This window comes from Leptonotus elevatus, chromosome 17 (genome assembly GCF_054856555.1).
Source record: "Leptonotus elevatus isolate MCC_2025b chromosome 17, RoL_Lele_1.0, whole genome shotgun sequence".
In the NCBI taxonomy this organism is placed as follows: domain Eukaryota; kingdom Metazoa; phylum Chordata; class Actinopteri; order Syngnathiformes; family Syngnathidae; genus Leptonotus; species Leptonotus elevatus.
In genome coordinates this window covers 19,190,878-19,208,910 of record NC_141255.1, presented here as the reverse complement: position 1 = coordinate 19,208,910, position 18,033 = coordinate 19,190,878, and the positions used below count along the sequence as shown (strand labels likewise).

At 44.0% G+C, this 18,033-nt stretch overlaps 2 protein-coding genes across 2 annotated transcripts in view; one reads left to right on the top strand and one right to left on the bottom strand.

Moving 5' to 3' along the window:
- Window positions 1–18,033, top strand: part of snd1 (staphylococcal nuclease and tudor domain containing 1) — a 153,657-nt gene that overhangs the window by 52,817 nt on the left and 82,807 nt on the right. The window lies entirely within an intron of this gene.
- On the bottom strand, window positions 5,426–10,475 carry lrrc4.1 (leucine rich repeat containing 4.1). Its single transcript, XM_086059290.1, has 2 exons — window positions 9,196–10,475; window positions 5,426–8,898 (listed from the first exon to the last, which is right to left on the bottom strand). The coding sequence occupies exon 2, from the start codon at window positions 8,849–8,851 to the stop codon at window positions 6,032–6,034; it is 2,820 nt and encodes a 939-aa protein (XP_085915416.1). The 5' UTR covers window positions 8,852–8,898; window positions 9,196–10,475; the 3' UTR covers window positions 5,426–6,031.

Sequence of the window (18,033 nt, the reverse complement as noted above, 5' to 3'; positions counted from 1 at the left end):
TTTGGGATGTCCCGATCACACTTTTTTGGACCTGACTCCGAGTCACTTCATTTTTAAATCGGCCGATTCCGAGTCTCGGTCCGATACATCTGCATTTTATTAAGGAGGGGGAAAAAAAGATTTTAAATTGTTTTCATTTATTTATTTTAAACAAAACCACCCCGACACCTATTTATGGTGAGTGGACAGTGGTTAAACTATAAAACATTTAAACCCCCTTTTTTTTGGCACATCTATGAGTTACTCAAAGGCTATTAACCAGTATATTCATTTTTCACAAGACCTTTACTTTTGAGAAACTACTGTAGCCGTTTTAAAGCATGCTACTTAACACAAATTGATGGTATAACCTAATGTTTTTTTACTTTAGGAAGAAAAAAATACAGTATACAGTGCTGCTCAAAGGTTTGTGAACCCTGCAGGCATGGCCAGATTGTTTTTATAAAATATTTAAATAACTATTAATTAACTAATAAATATTAAATGTTTAGTCATACCCCAATCTACAATCCTGACATTGAACATAATGGACTTGGACAAAAATAATGATATTATTGTCATTCCTTTTTAAACAAAAGTTGTTGATTTAAGAAAAACTCAGATTTCATGGGTGCAAAAGTATGTGAACCTCTCACTTAATCGCACATTGCGCCTCCTTTTGCAATGAGAACTTCATCCAAACACTATCTTTAGTGATCAGTCTTTCACATCTACTTTGGGGGATTTTTGCCACTCTTCCTTGCAAAATACAGCCAATATTCCTCTGAATTCATGATGCCCTGGACTATGTCCAGGTCCTGAGGATGAAAAGCCAGCCTAGAATTTAACATTCTCACGCCCATGCTTCACTGTAGGGAGAAGGTTCTTTTGCTGGTATGCAGTGTTGACTTTTCACCAAACAGTTAAATTTTGGACTCAACTGTCCACAGAAGGGACTTCCAAAAAGCTTCAGGTTTGTCCAGGCACTCTCTGGCAAAGTTGAGATGGGCAGCTTTGATTTTTTTTTGTGAGCAGAGGCTTCTACCTAGCAAGCCGTCCATGAAAGCCTTGTCAATTGACTTTTCTTCTGATTGTTGAAGCATGCACATGTCCCAGATGGAGCAAAAGAGGTCTGCAAATCCTTTGATGTGATGTTCGAGTTGGCTTTTTACCTGAATTATCATTTTTCTTGTGGTTCTTGCTGATATTTTTAGAAGGTCGTCCACTTCTAGGCTGGATTGTAGTAATTTTCAGTGTTCTCTGGTTGCAGATGATCTGCTTCACAGTAGAATGATAAAGCTTTTTTTTTTTTAGATGACTTTATAGCTTTCCCCAGACAGATGTGCTGCCACTACCCAATTCCTGAGGTTCCTTGAGATTTCTCAGCATGACTGACCTGTATGGGTTCACCTCGGTAAGACTAAAGTGATGTGGTTTTGTCTGTTTGAGTCAGTGATGTATATTTTTTTCACTAAACCTCTCACATTTAATTGGTCCATTTCAGTGGTTAGTTTGGCTACCAGTTTGTCCTACCTGATCCTACTTGACTGCTGGTTTTAAGCAGCTCAGGGTTCACTTACTTTTGCACCTACATGAATTAACCAAAAACTCTTTTTAATTTAGTTTTGACTACACAATTTATAATAAAAAAAAAAGAAAAGAACAATGCATTGAAATGCTAAACCTACACCTGTTATTTAATATAAAATGTAATGGTTCAGATTGAACAACAAAATTAGGTTGAAACAATTGGAAAGTCCAAATTGCTCAAGGTTCACAAAACTTTTGAGCAGCTTTATTTATGTGCGTGAAACAAGCCAACTTCAGAACAAACAAAAGGCTGCATTTGAAGAGCAAGCAAGCAAAATGTATTGTAACGTCTTGCAAGAAAGCCACCAGCAAATGTTGTTTGGGATGTCACCCTTTTATTTCTCTCAACAAACGCCACTGTTGGCTGTAGCCGACGCCGGAAAACAGAGTACAACTCATGAGGCTAGCAGAAAACCCCTCAACAACACACGCATCCAAACTGCACGTCTCGTCCCTCCCCTTCCGTGAGACCTGTGTTGTGTTCACTAACAGTCGGACATAAGAATGCTGAACAGAAATGGCAACCCCGGAAAACTCACAACACACTTAGTTCGTTACAGTATTTAATCTTACCATATCATGACTTTGGGTCTGGACTCGCACCAGGCTCGACTGCCGCCCCGGGCGAGATTTGGCGACCCTGCTAAGGACGTCCGACCATCTGGATTTGCGCTAGGCTAGGCTAAGCAAGGCGCCGCTCCCTTCAAAGGGCGTCCAGCGTCGCCGGCGCAGGCGTTGCAGCTATATCCGCAGGGAGGAACTGAAGCACGCCCGCAGCTGGATCCGCCGGGATGACACGAAGCACGTCCAAGTCGCCAGTGTCTAATAGCGGTGGGGCTCCTTTATGCCACACAAAATGCTCACATTGCACACAGTGCAAGTCGCACCATCTCCGCTTTCCACATTAAAGATGATAACTTATCTACTTCCAAATATTTCGGTGTAATTTCCTTGTTTAGCTCTGCCGCTCAATTTAATAGTGTCACTGTAGTAAAGTGACGCCATGCCGCACGCACTGTGTGTGTGCGCGTGTGTGGAAAAATTAAGTGTCACTCTGTGCCACCGCCCAACTCCAGATTTGATAAAAAGTTATTTAAAAAAAAATATATATATATATTTATCCAATACCTAATCGGGAGACTATGTCCGATTCCGATCTCAGTCAGCAACCATGTGATCGGGCCTCCCTAGTTAAAACAGATGTTTGCAAATGTCGTTTTGATTCAAGACAGAAGATAATCAGTCTTCTTTCATGAAGGACTACATAATTTAGTGAACAATGACTGTTGATATGCTAAAATCTGAAATGGCTCCAAATTATTAATCAATTATTAAAATTGTTGTTAATTTGATGATTGATTACTTGTAGATTATTCAAATAATTTTGACAGCTCTATATAACAGTTTAAACTTCAGCTATCCTCTGGGGAGGGGGGTGCTCGCATAACCCCACCCAACCACCATTTGGCAAAATAAACTAAAATAAAACCAGAAACAATGTAAATGTGTACAGTTCAGGACTATAAGCCGCTACTTTTTTCACTTGCATTCGACCCTGTGGCTAATACAAAGTTGCGTCTTATCCATCAGATCACAAGGGGCCGCACTATAAAAGAAGTGCAAGAGCGTGAGGCAGAGCAAAACAAACCAAGTGAGCCCAAATACAGTAGGAAGACAGAACGAGAGCGAGACAATTTGCGCCCTCATTATGGAAAAGAAAGTAGCAGGAACCTGGTGCGGTAACATTACAACACCTGCGGCTTACAGTCGGGTGCGGCTTATATGTGTAACAAACTCCTGTATTCCCCAAATTTAGCTAGCACGGCTTATAGTCAGGTGCGCCTTATAGTCCAGAAATTACTGTGATTATTATACAGGATCAGCATTACACTATACAACTCGGTCCCCCCACCACCAGACTTGGGTCCTAATTTCTGATCCTTATTGCTGCTATTGGAATGCTTTGACCTGTTAAATTGAGTCGTCCACTGAAAGAGAGCGCACACATGCACACGCAAGCATTTTGCCACTAATTGTTTGTGCTGATCTCACGAATATCCCACCCTCATATTATCTCTGATCAGTGCTACCCCCCTCTCCTACTTCGCAACTACTCCCAGTGGTCCTGTCCATTACTCGTATCAGCAGTTCACATCCACCGCTCGCCCTCCTCCTCTTCCTTCTCCCGTGGTGGCCACATGGCCCTGGCGTTCATATCCCCCGTTCCATCTGTAGCTGGCACTCTTGCATCACATTTGCCCCGTTAGCTTATTTTCCCCTGTGCTGCTTTGCTCCTTTTTGTTGCATCTGTTCTTTCTTTTCTTTTTTAAATAAATCAACCATTTTTTTCTTTGGTCTTTTTTCTCTATTATACAATGTATGTAACTTCATCCATCCTCCATTTACTTCCTCTTTCATGATTGCTAATAAACAGACCCGACAAGCAGGGGATGATAGGTGGGGTAGGAGGGAAAAAGAGGAGAGAGAGATGGAGCAGAGCAAGGAGACGTGCCCTTCAGTAACAGCCTAGCCCATTGGCTGACGGATGACCCCACGGCCGCATTGACTGAGTATGACAAGAGGCCTTTTATAGCACACACATGAAAGAATGTCACCCCATCATGAGCCGCAATGTGCTGCCGCAGTTTGCATATTGATTGTCATATGGGAATATTACCAGTTTGAGACCAACAATAATTTATGTACTTAGGCATGGGTCAGCCTTATGACAGTTTTGAAAATGCTTTTTGTGTTCTTAAAATCTCTCCCCAGTGAAATGCCTGACAGACTTTTTTATTTTATTTTTTTTAAATCTTGTTGCGTTTTCAGAATGCACTCAAATATTTCAAATGCAGGCCGACTCATCAACACAAAGCCTTCGTCAATGTCACTAAATGATTTTTTTCGGGCCGAGCGAGCGAGCGGATGTTTTACTGCAGTGGGCTTACCCCAATCCCCTTCTCTCCCCACAATCCCCAATGACAATTTTTAGTGGGAAGTCGCGGTCACAAGCCTTCCTGTGCCGGGACATGCAGTTCCTTTTTGTTTTCCCTATTCTGACACAAGATGAGAACACAAACTCTGGAGTTCAAGTGCCTTGCTACACAAACATACACATCAATCTCCCTCTCTCGGGAAAATCACTAAATGCCCAACGCTAACCACATTCACATTATAATGCGAGAGACTGCAGGTAACCCCCCCACTCCATCTACAAACACTCCATTCCTCGTCAGTCCGGTTATGTAATCTTGTCATCTACATACACTACTAGTGGCACCAAAGTGCAGACTGCCATGTATATTGCATGTTATTGGTCTTTGTCAGGCGCTAATCTGCGTAGCCACATTATGATAAAGAGGGGGCAGAAATTGTGTCAGAAATGAAGAATGCCCAGTTAACGGTCAGACCTGAACGCATTTGTCACCCTAAAAAGCCCCCCACATGCACGTCCCCCACCACGCTGATTGATGAAGGCACAACAGCTGGCAGCGCAATGAAAAGTAAAATGAGGATCTATATTTTCCGGGCAAGATGAGGCCTTCGCATTTCAGTCGCTATTTCACCCAAATGTATTACCTTTTTACTCTTGAACGTGCGATTACGTCAGCTCGTAAATCCTTCACCCCGGAGAGGTTTGCTTCATCATCAGTGGTAGCTGAACAATTCAGTTATTGTTGCTATTATTGCCGTTTTGGGGAGGGAAGAGCAGTATAGGACTCCTGCACTGTGATTCACAACATCTGAGTCATTCAGCACGCACAGAGTTAAAAGCAATGCCACTGCAGCTTGCTGCAGCATCAACAGCAGTTAGCGCATCTTTTCTTTACAGGAGAGAACAGGAAATTACAGCATATTACCTTGTGTGTTTATTACAAAAATTATTTTTATTGCATTTATAACATTTGGCACGGTACAAATTATTGGTGCTTTTACAAGATAAACCTGTAAAGATAAACGCTGACCTTTTTTTTTTCTCGTTTTTGTTAGAGGACTTTTTCTGTATAAATGTCTCCTCTTATCACTGCATTCTCTATACAGTGTAAAAATCCCACAGAATGCCAAACCCCCTTGTTTTTTTTGTTTGTTTTTTAAACAACGCTACCCCATTTGTCAAGGTTAAGACAATTTCCTAAACAAGGTATTTTAAATAGAAGTTACAAGTTAGAAAATAGTTTCATTTTATTTTTAATATAAGTTTCTCTGTCACCAGCTCATGGTAGTTTCATCGTGTCCACACACACACACACACACACACATATATATATATATATATATATATATATATGAGAGAGAGAGATTTTTTTTTTATAAGTTTGTACAACAAAAACTTGACAGTCACTGCCTCTGCTCTGTACAAAATAGTTGTTTTGTGTCCTGTTTTTCATTGTGCATTCTATTGTATGATCTATAAGTGGGAAAAGGATAAGGTTGTGGGATGGGGAGCAATATCTAAACCTTTTTAAATCTGAGTCTCCTGTACTTTCTCCTTGGTGTGAGTTTTAATGACAAAGGGCTCTGTCATTGCTGTGATGGTGCTGGGCAAGGTTCGAGGCAAAGAATTTCCCACGTTGTTCTCTGTCCATTTGGCCCCATGACCACTGGGTTTGTAGGTGTTGTATTTTGGCTTCATGGTGCTGAAGTCAATTTTATGGGGGCTGTAGTACACTTTGTGTGGGCTGTAATCCATTTTGGGTCTCTGAACGTGAGGACTAAATTCCGATTTAAAGGCGCTGAATTCCGCTTTGCTCGGACTGAAGTCTGTCTTGAAAGCGTTGTAAGGATCCTTGGTTTTGTAGTTGCTGTCAGCTTTACATTTCTGGACACCATAGTCTGTTTTGGTCTTGCTGTAACTAGGCTTAAATGGACTGTAATCCGGTTTAGGTCTCGGATGAGTCCTAAAGTCGTGCTTGAACGGGCCATATTCTACATGTTGAGTGTTGGAGTCCGACCTTAATGGGCTGTAATCATGTTTGGATTTTGGTTGGGTACTGTAATCTCTCTTAAAGGAGCTGAAGTCTGTCTTTTGCCTCGGATGAGTGCTGTAGTCTGATTTGAAAGGGCTGTATTCTGTCCTTGCTTTTGGGTGAGTCCCAAAGTCTCGTTTGAATGGGCTGTTTTCTGCTTTGGATTTGTGAGTGTTGTAGTCCTGTCTGAAGGGGCTGTAGTCGAGCTTTGGTCTATGGAGGCTAAAATCTAGCGTAGATTTGCGAGTGCTGTAGTCTTGGGCTGACTTGTGACCATGGAAGTCCATGTTGGGCTTGTACGTCGTGTACTCTGCTTTAGGCTTGTGAAGGGTGAAATCAGGCTGAGGTATGTATTCGGCCCTGGGTTTGTGATAGCTGTAGTCCATCTTGTGACTGAGATAGTCCGGTTTATGTATGCTATTATGGTCACTAATTTCGGGTAGCGTCAGAGCCGTCTCTTGAGCTGCAGAAGCTGGTGGCGGAAGGTCTTCTTCGTCAACCTGTATGATTTCCACGGTGCGAGCAGCCGCCACGGTACTCCTCTGCTGGTGGCGTTTTCTCAGTTTGTAGAAGGCAATAAGCATCAAAGCAGCCATCAGCGTTACTGCCACAAAGCAGCCAATTATGATCTTGGTGGTTTTCATTACCTCGTCCAGACTTGGGCCAGACTTGCCGGTGGCCCCTTTGATTCCGGGCACTGCGGATGGCTTGGCTGCACCTGGTGGGCTGTCAGTGCTTTGCAGCAACACAGTTGGTGTGGAGATAAACACTGGCTGAAAGATAGAGGGTGAGGCAGTTGTGGTGGTCGTACCAAGACCCAGTCCTCCTCCCGCTATGCCAGCCACCGTTGTAGCAGTAGATGTTGTCGTGGTCTTCTTCGGTTTGGGCATTTCTGTGGTCGGGCCCAAGACCTCCACTGTCACAGTTGTGAAGTAGCTCAAGTTGGATGTGTTGAGCTCGGCCGCACTCACATTGAGGTAGGCCGAAGCATTGGACTTGCCGGCCGCATTGGATACCATGCAGGTGTACGTGCCAGTGTCAACAGCCAGGACATTTGAGAAATTTAAGGTGCCATCGTTAAGTACCGATATCCTCAGATGACTGGAGGCGTGAGTCAAGATAGTCCCATTGGGTAGGAGCCAGCGTACTGAAGACATCTCGGCCGTGCGACAGCGAAGCTCAGCAACTCTCCCAGCCGAGATGTTAAAATCCCTAGGTGCATCTGCAATGAATGGGGCAGAACACTGGGTGGCAGCACCCTCGCCTCGCTCCACCTCCACGAGCTGTCGACCTCTCATAGTGGCAGGTGAGTGGCAGCGTCCACAGCAAGTCGAGTTTGTGGGGATGTATTCCCTCAACCAGCGTGCTAACCATACAGCATTGCAGCCACAGTTCCATGGATTATGGTGGAGATGGAGCTCCACCAGGTACCTGAGCGGGGAAAATAGATCGTGGGGCACAGCACTCAGGTTATTATGGGCGAGATTAAGCTCCACCAGTGACGGTAAATCATCAAAGGCATTGCGTTCTATCACGGTTATCTGTGAGTTCATGACCCATAGCTTTTTCAGTGAGTTCAGGCCTTTAAAGGAGCTTGGTTTTATCACGGGGAAGTGATTTTCAGACATTTCCAGCTCCTCCAGGCCTTTAAGGGGACTCAGGTTTGGCATATCCCCCCTGATGTTGCACATGCCCAAGTTAAGGTACTTGAGATTTTGTAGGCCTTCGAAAGCTCCTTCTGAGATGTACTCCAGTTTCCGCAACTCACCAAGGTCCAGTCGCATCAGGGAGGGCACCCGGTTAAAGGCGTAGGAAGGAATGCTCTCAATGGGGTTGTTTCTCAGCCACAGTTCTCTTAGTTTGGACAGGTACTCAAAGGCCCCACTGGGTACCACCGTCAGCCGGTTGTCAAACAGCTCTAGAGTATTGAGGCTGGTAAGTCCATTGAACGCGCCCACCTCAATCTGCCGAATGGCATTTCGCCCAAGTTGGAGCACCTCAAGGTGGTGCAGGTGGCGGAATGAGTCTGCCTGCACCGCCTCAATGGCGTTTTCCATCAAATTGAGGTGTCGCGTGTTAGCCGGTATGCCCGGGGGCACACGAGTGAGGCCCCGTCGGGTGCACACAACCTTCCCCTGCTGATTACTGCAAGAGCACTGTGGGGGACAGCCCTGGGGTCCTTGAGAGGCCGCTGCCCCTAATGCCAGGGAGGCGCTGCTCCATGCTCGTGCCATCAGGAACACTACACAGAGTAGGGCGGATTTCCGGGCACGATGCACAGCTACCCTCCCCAGGAGACTCATGATGTGGCACATTCATAATTCAGCATCTTCTGGGGGGCTGGTGGTGGTGTGTGTGGCGGCTTTGGGTACAGGAAAATAAGATGATTGGCTGACCAGAGTCAAAAGGGTTAAGGAAACTCAAGATGGAAAGGGGGCATATTGATATGGGAAGGACACTTTAACTATATTTAGTTAACAACGTACTCCCATGATCTGTGCTCAGGACCGAGGGGAGTGGGGAGTGGGTGCTTACTGAATTTCAACATGTATGAGAAGGACATGATGGTAAATTAAGCAACCAAAAGCTATATTACAAAGACATAAGCCGAGAAGGTAGGGTGTAGGCAAAAACAACACTAGAAACACTAGACACCTACCTCAAGTTAACATTACAGGTCCTTGAACTGAGATATATAGCCTCTCTCACAATGAGCTGTGGCACTGACTTGAGATGCATGTATTTCAATCAGCACGATCCACGATCAGCAACGGAAGCCTGTTAACTGCCCTGATAAACCAGGTTAAGCCCTTTTGTAAATCCATACATCCAATCCGAAAGATTCAAATGCCCTTTATGATGAGTGTTTGTCTCTAGACAAACAGCAGGAACAACAAAAGATTGTACATAGGAATCCACTCAGGCTCCCAAAGAAGCAGTGCTCCACTGCTGGCTTCTGGCAGTCAGCTCCTCTTGCCTCGCTTGTCCTTGGAATCCGACAGTTGATTCCCTCAGTAGACACCTTATCCAGGTTTCCATAGCACTGGTCATGTGACACAATTGTACAAAAGAGTCAAATGGGACCAAATAAAAAGGTTGAAAGGCAACTCCTCAGTCCTTTTTTCAAACAAAAAGCAAAGAATGCTTCATTTGCTTTTCGTTTGCTGTGCTCCGGAGTAGAGATTGACAATCCAGGGAGTTAAGGGGGAAAAAAAGAAATCCACCCCCCCGGCCCCACCCCCCCGTCCTGCTCCTCCTCTTTGTATTCCTGTGCCCACTTTTTTCAGTGGTCAATCATTTGGTCGGTTGGTCAGCTTCTATCGTTCCCTCCTCAATGTGCCGTCGCGTCCACTTGATTTTTTTTCCTTGTCTTTTTTCCTGCTCACTCGGCAGGGGTTGCAAAGGCTCAAGCAGCTTCCGACTTTTTCCCACCGTTCTTATCCCCTCGTCCCCTCTCGTCAAGTTGCTGCACACTGCGGCCGTGCGGCAAATTGTGGACGCACGCGCATCATCCTTGCCAAGCGCACACAGCAGCAGCTGCAGCCTGCCTCCTGCACACTTCCCAATAATCCGTCAATTTCTTCAGAGTGGGGGGGGGGACCAGGATGGGGGATGGAAGTAGGAGAGGAGGGGGGTGGGGAGCGCCCAGAGGAGTGGTGGTGCGCAGTTTCTCCTTTCTTTGTTGTTTTATCCTCTTGCTTTCCAGTCCTTTTTTCTTGTTCTTTTTCTGCTGAAACCCCCCTTCCTCTTGTGGCGCCGATCAGCGTCTCCTCTCCGATGCGGCGTCCGAGCAAGGGGGAGAGAGCAGCAAAGCAGGCGAGGCGAGCGCAGGGTGCGAGCAGGACTTACAGGCGTGACGTAAACAGTAGCGTCGATGTGGAAAGGATCCGTGGTAGCAGCTAAAGAGAAGAGAGAGCGCTTGGATCTAGTTCTCTCTCTCTCTCTCTCTCTCTCTCTTTCTCTCTCTCTCTCTCTCTCTCTTTCTCTCTCTCTCTTTCTCTCTCTCTCTTTCTCTCTCTCTCTCTCTCTCTCACTCACTCACTCACTCACTCACTCACACTCTCTCTCTCTCTCTCTCTCTCTCTCACTCACTCACTCACTCACAGCTCGCTCTGCAGTTTACTGAGGTAGTTGGGTGAGCTCAAAGCACTCAGACCTTTTTTAGAGATGCACCTCTTGAAAAACCAGTTTGTTCCTGTTCCACTGCACTGCTATTTATTTTAAATGTGCTCTCTCCGCCCGGCCTAAGGAGATGTACGAAATACTCTCAGGAAGTTTGGAATTTGTATTCCCTGTTATCCTTCAGCAAGGCAGAGGACCTTAAAATTGGCTTTGGGTACGACGCTCGAGTTGGTTGGAGGGATGGGAATAGAAAACCGGTTCGCGAGTCGCGCGACACAAACATGGCGCCACGCTCGAAAGTTTGTTGACAAAAGCTAACAAGCCAACTTGCAATGTTTGCAAATTGAATATTTTGTCTAAGGGAGGAAACACTACCACTATGCAAGAGCATTTGAACACACAGCATGCGATGACTGTCGTGTTTGTGAGCGCTCCGGAGTCCCGATGGGATCAACACAGCAACAACGCCCGCCAGCAATGAAAGCGTTCTCGCATCAACACTCCAGGTGCGGGTAGTAAATATTAGTGCCAGTTTGCCTTTATGTAAAACGTGCCGTGAGTAACTGCTAATGTTAAAGCCGTATCTCACTAAACGCCGCGGCCCGCGAGTATTGTTGTTTTTTTCATCACTGTTCATTCAATGTTGCAAAATGCGCAAAGATGTACAGAACGAACCACGACTTAAAAGCAACACTCGCTACTTCCACACGACCACACTGACTCTGCTCACGGGAATCACATACCAGTCTACTGGCTGCGTCTGTTTTGACTGAGACAGGGAGGAGGAGTTTTTGAGTTCTCAGAGTTCATCTTAGTGTTGAAATATTACTGGAGTTGGACATTATTGTCACAAAATAATCTAGGTTGTATTTTGTAAATTTCGACAAAAGAAGATTTTTGTTTTTTATTTTCTAATATTTTCCCTTTCTTTTCTTTTTTTTGGGGGACCCCATGGCACCCCATTGAGTCCTCGAATGTGCACCTTAAAACTTCACTGTTGGGTTTTTAAGGCCATGTTACTTTTAAACATGTCTCTTGTTTACAGATACAACTAATCTGTTTATTCATCTTTTTTCCCAAAAATAATCAATAAGAGAATCGATAAAGAATCAAATCGTTAAGCAGAATCGAAATTGGAATTATAAAAATCTTGTCAATTCCCATCCCGAGTTGGTTGTGCATCAAATTCTGCACATGGCTGGCGTGCGGCGGACATTTTGCATTTCAAACCATTACGTTTCAGGAAACCAAAAATACAGCACGTTGAACCATTAACATTGCATAGCCTAAGACAGCATGCCGCTTTCAATGCTTAAGATTTTTTTCAACAAGTTGTAAAAATAACAAACCCATGTTGGAACTGACCAATCGTATCGATGTGTGAGAATATATGAAATTGACCAAATTTTGACACAGGAGGTTTCAGCCCTACACCAGCAATGTGTTCTATAAAATAATTTAATTTCCTATTCCTCATAATGAAGGACATGCATTTCCCTGATGAAGTGAGACTTTTTTGGACGTATTCTTGTTTCTGTCATTACGTCTGTGCACTCTTAAACGTATCGGGCTTTAACCCTCGACGGGAGCAAAACCTTTTATCCCTTAAAAGGTCACTCTCAAGAAGGCAATCGGCAGGAAACAAGACATGCTTTACCTTCCGGCGCTTGTGTCAGTGGAGCCTAAAACAAATGCACCCTACTGTCCCATGACCTCTATCGCCAATGATTTGTACAAGCCCCCATGTCCATTAAACTGGGAAGCTTTGTTTGGTAATTGATGGTAGCTAAAGCTCGCTGTGTGTGTGTGAGAGTGAGTGTGAGAGAGTGTGCGTGTGTGTGCTAGTGGATAAGCGTGTAAAAGCGGGAGAAGGCAAAGAGAGTGAGAGCAGGCACGGCAGGCAGAAAAGGTCATAGCGCCTGTAGCGCAGTGCACTATTCCCACTGGCGCAACAAGCACACAGCCGAGCTTCTGCATTATACACCCACAGACTTTCTTCTTTACTTCACCGCAATTGAATATCAATGAGCTTCAATGGAGCACATGGCAACCACATTAGTATACAGAGAGGATTTTCCTGCGTTAGAGTAAAGCCCTTCCCCTCCGAACAGGGATTCCCTCACAGGACAGCTGTGTATTTGCACCTTCCACATTGATTGTCCAATCTAAAATGGCAAGCTAAGCTATTAAGTTGCAGATGTGTGTGTGATTGTTGATGACAAGTCGCTTTGTAGGCGTAATGTGCCAACCTTTTAATGAGCAGATGATCTGGAATCAGTTCATCCAGTCCAAAGCTTCAATAACCGGGAACAGACCTCACAATGGCTTTTGTTCTGGTGACTTTCCCTGCCTCTTGATATATCCTCGCTCTGTGGTATATTGCTATATATGAAACATGCTTTATAGACTGTCAAACCTTAATGTGGTCAACCTTTGAGGGTGAGAGTGTATGAGTCTAACCCAGAGAGGAAAAAACGTGGCAAACCAAGAAAAATCACTTTCCCCAAGTGAATGGCGTTCACCTGGAGTACAAGCAAAATGTGATCCAGAGCAAATTTGCTGTTAGTTTTGGAGCAACATTCCGGGGCTTTAGATTGTGCCACTGTACAGTACGCACAGTGGACAGCAGCCAGGATGCGAGGTCACAAAGTGGGGGCCCATATGTTCACAGTAAAACACACAATGCCGTTGACGAGACGAGTGTTGTCAGGCCGTACCTCCAGGACCGACCAACTGGTGACAACCCGATGAACTGTCAGATATGTGGGACCTTCACACCATAATGCCAGCCCCGATGCCCTCTGCCTGGCTTAGGGCTCTCTGTAGCCTCCCTATAACTGGAGGGCTCCGCATGTGGTTTGGGGGTATCGCGCGACCTACTTTGGCGTGGCTTTGTCAGCTATGGTCTTTCGACGGGAGTATACAAACTCTACCCAACAACCCCTGGGGCGAGTGCTGTCAAATCTGGGCTTTGGCCAGTCACATGTAGGTCAGCAGCCTGTGTCCATTTGCATATCTGTGCGTGTCACTAGTTCCATTTGGATTAAAAGCCCCGCAGTGCACCATAGCGTCAATGAAAATCTGATTAGTGTAACATACATATGAATGTTAGGACTAGTGCAGGGGTTAAAGTTCTCCGTTGTGGGGACGGATTTCCGTCATTTTGAAAATGAGACAGGGGTGTGCACCCCATAAACAAGTCCCCACAGGGACTGCACGTTTGTTGTTTTAAGATTCCATCACTAAACTGACATTGCTTTCACGCATTGAATTTATTAATACCACCTTAAAAATTCTTTGAAAATGTATTTAATTTTAATATCTAAGTGAGGTCCTAAATTTCATGCTCTGTGTACCTTCTCCGTAGAGAAGCAGCAAGCCATATTAGGAGAAGTTGGCGGAACTGTCTGTCCTTAGAGTGCAGGGTGGCATTGCGGACGGGACATGTCGAGAGTCGAGTCCTCCACACACTACGCGGCCAATTTGGATGTAGGGGGGGAAGAAGATGTTTTAATCGCTATTCACTGTTTGGAACTTACTCACTGAAGAAAAGGAAAAAGTTTGAACTGTCAGCGTGCTGCGGCGTCCTGCTACGGAGGAGCTAGTTCCACCTTCTTTACATATGCACCGATGTACTATTTAAACACCATATTAACAATAAAAATGTCAAAACTAAGGACTGTGATAAAAGTTTGTTTTGCGGTTGATGTAACGCTTCGTCATCATCGTCGTAGCTTGCGTCTTTGTGAGAGATGAAGGCAAGGTTATTTGGGTGTCATAAGCGTTATTTGTCCACTTTTTCCCCATTTCACACGTTATGATGGCAACAACTGTTATGGAGAAAGCAAATCTACTTTCCTCATGAACTGAATACATAATCTATGTATCTGAGAACAGCTCACCACCCATCTATCCATCTATCCATCTATCCATCTATCCATCCATCCATCCATCCATCCATCCATTACACATGGATTTTCATTATTTGCGGTCATAGCCGGTCTCTACCCAAATAGTTGGGGTCTGTTTCTGAAACATTTGAGATTAGCCGTTTACGTGCATAGGTAGACCGGTACTCTTGCCCGTGTGACTATAATTGGTAGAGAAAACAACATGTTGCAAATAGACGAGAATAGAATATTTTTGTATTTTCATGTCGTTCACCACACTAATAAAGTGGTCTGTTTCCTCCTCGCTCCAAAAGTGTGTTGCTGCGTTAAAACTTTGCGATGTTTGTATATTTCTGCCTGTGTATTTCCGGTGGGTAGCATGCAAAATGTCGCACATACAAGTACTTTATGTACTCAAGCAGGTTTTTAATAACTCGAATAAGAGTGTAGTTGGGTTTTGTGTTTGTTTACATGGCCTTTCGAAAGCTGGTTTTCTAAGGGTTAACGACTGCACGTAAACATAGTCAGTGTAGTAATTTTCTCTCGAACTTGAAACTGAAATCGATTTGTATTCAGCAGGGAAACGAGGTGCACTATTTTTGTCTCTGTCTTGAGGACTATTATGAAATATTAATAAATATATGCACCAAGTCGACTGGCCTTTTAAGTGGCCTGTAATGTCCAAGTGCTTGATTGCGCTGCCCACACTGCAATATTATCTTCAGCCATCTTTTTCCAGGCCACTGCACTGAAACGCACACATGCATCTCAGTGATGCTGCTGACCTTCAGGCAAAAAAATACCTGATTACAGTCCATCCCTGTTTTCATCTTCATTTCTAGGAATTAATATGGCGGAAGATTACAGATACACACACCCCAGTCACAGCTTATACAGCTTCCCTGTTTGTGATATCATTTCATAAGCACTGCACAAGTTTAATCATGAAGCAGCTTTTCCGGAGATTAATATTAGGCAATAAATGCATATTACCAGCGTCCGTCTGTCTGGCCAGGTTGGATCATCTGCGTGTGTGTGTGTGAAACAAACCTTGAACTCAATTCTGTAATCTTACTTTCTGCTATCATGCCCTTCTTGTCATCTATTTTCAGTCCTAAATTAACACATTCAGCATATTTGTCCTTTGTTTGATAAGGGCATTATCAGGTCAAGACAGTTGAAGGCAGAAGGATGAGTGTTTCCTTTCCCTCTCATCCCGCGTTATTCAATGTTTGAGCTTTAGCGAGCTGCCATTGTCTCCAGACTAATGGGCTTCATTATATCGAGCTGTGTTCCTAGCGGCTGCCAGAGCCGGGATTAGCTCCGGTGCTGTTAGCTGGAAGCAGAAGAAAAGGTGCTGCTTCGTTAGCAGTCCTTAACCCAATCAGTGTGGGTAAAACGACACAAGTGCCCCGTTTTCACACCGTGTTCCCCCATAAACTTTTTTTTTTTTGTTTTGTTTTTGTAGTGGCCTCATTAGAATTCATTGTGCATCTTTGTATGTGCATTTTTCACGATGTTGCTTTGTCAACTGACAGACCGCAGAAAATGGATGTCTCTGTTGCCAGGCAATATGCCAACCGACCGACCCTTTTGTGATTAAGGGCTATATAAATAAACTTAACTTGACTAAAAATGTTTTTGGACCTATGTTGATTAAATGTGTCACTGTTAATCTTAGGTTTGTTTTATATGTGTATTGACCAGTGTAGCTACCTGAAAAACACCCCAATGGGTTAGGGTGAATCCTAACATTCATGTTTATGAATGAAATCCACCATACGCGTCTGCGAAATTCCGAATCTGTCTGCCTGCACCTTGATCAAGTCCACCAAAATCTCATTGTACAACCTGCACTACTAACTAGACTTGGTTTTATGGATCACTTTGATGTCTCTCCTTGCTGCTTTCATGACAATGTTTTTTTGTTGTCTTTCATATTCAGGGCTCATTCTTTTTGTTCACTCATTTTGTTGACGTACAATAACAACAATAAAGTTAAAACGACAACAAATTATTATCCACAAAAAACATTAACATACTTTGGGAAGGAAATACTGGCGCCCATTGTGATGATGTCATCAAAAGAAGAAAGCCAGAAGAATGCTGGTTTTCACATCTAAATACTGAAAAAATTGTTCTCAGTATTCAGTGTGAACCCATATGTAGACATTGCAAAACGTGATGCACTCAACTATATGAGCTGAGGTCAGCAGTTCTTACCCAAAGTACCGGTAGTTAACCTTTTCATTCACAAGTGAGGACATTCATGTTTATTATTATTATTATTATTTTTGCTTTACTATTGTTGAAGTTTGCTGTCATTTGACTGCTGAAACGAATAATCATTTCTATGCATGCCTAAAGTAACCACATAGTGAAATGTTGATGTGGGTCATGTGACGTGTCATGCTGTCTGTGAGAGAGGAAAATGTGCTGTTAAAGGTGATCGTAACTTTTTGTCAAAATCCCCTTCACGTGGCACTTAAAGTGCTATACATGGCAGGTATCTGGAAAGTATTCACAAAACGTCAATACTTTGTTATACTGTATTACAGCCTTATTTCAAAATAGCATCGGGAGATTCTGAATCATTGGAAGTTGCCAGATAAGGTGCCATTTTTGCAGAGATCCGCCCCTTGCCTGCCTCGTTCCTCTTTCTTTGATGTCCTGACAGAGTTGCTTCTTCTGATTTCGGGTAACAAAGGATACAAAAAAAGTCATTTGCCTTTGCGTCATCATCTGGGCCAATTTACTGAATGTAGTGTGAGGCACAGTGATTCAGCGCTCGCAACCTTTACAGATGAGTCCCGGCATTGTAATTAGTCTTACAATGGAATATCTGCAGGTAATTAGATGGGCTGTTTAAACGTCTTTTTAAGGAAAATGTGATACTGCCAAGATAATATTGATCAAATATCTCCAATAACTCCACTCTGTTACATTTAAATACAAACCTCAGCGTTATCCTGCTGACCTCCAAACGTCCTTTCAAAGCTTATCAAAATTCGCCACATTTAATGTGTTGTAACCGGTAATCCGTAAATCTCAGTCGCGCGGGATTAGTACAACCAAGGCCTGTATAATGACCCCGACGGTAGAATTAAGGCTCCGTTCTAAAGGTAAGGTACACACTGGTCACCTTCACTTTAACAGTTGTTGTTAAGGGTAAGAATTTCCTATTTACTAGCCACGTATGTGTGCAGAAAATAGGCACACGTTGCATTTATTTCCTCGTAGCTGAGTTATGGACTGTGCATCGGCCATTTTTATGCCTCATCCGGGGACAACTGAGGTTGACCCTTTTGTTTGTGTGTGTGTGTGTGTGCGTGTGTGTGCCTTTCTTGATCTTGTGAAGGTGACATGTTGGGGTTTCTTTTTCAATTTGACTCATGGGTAGACCCATTAAGGACGTGCCCATTTTCAATCAAGGGTAGAAAATTCCTAAATCATCACCTTTAAGGACAGAACATGCCTGAACTCTG

Excerpts from the sequence above, each read along its gene's own strand:
- lrrc4.1 (XM_086059290.1), bottom strand. The coding sequence starts at position 8,851 with ATGTGCCACATCATGAGTCTCCTGGGGAGGGTAGCTGTGCATCGTGCC.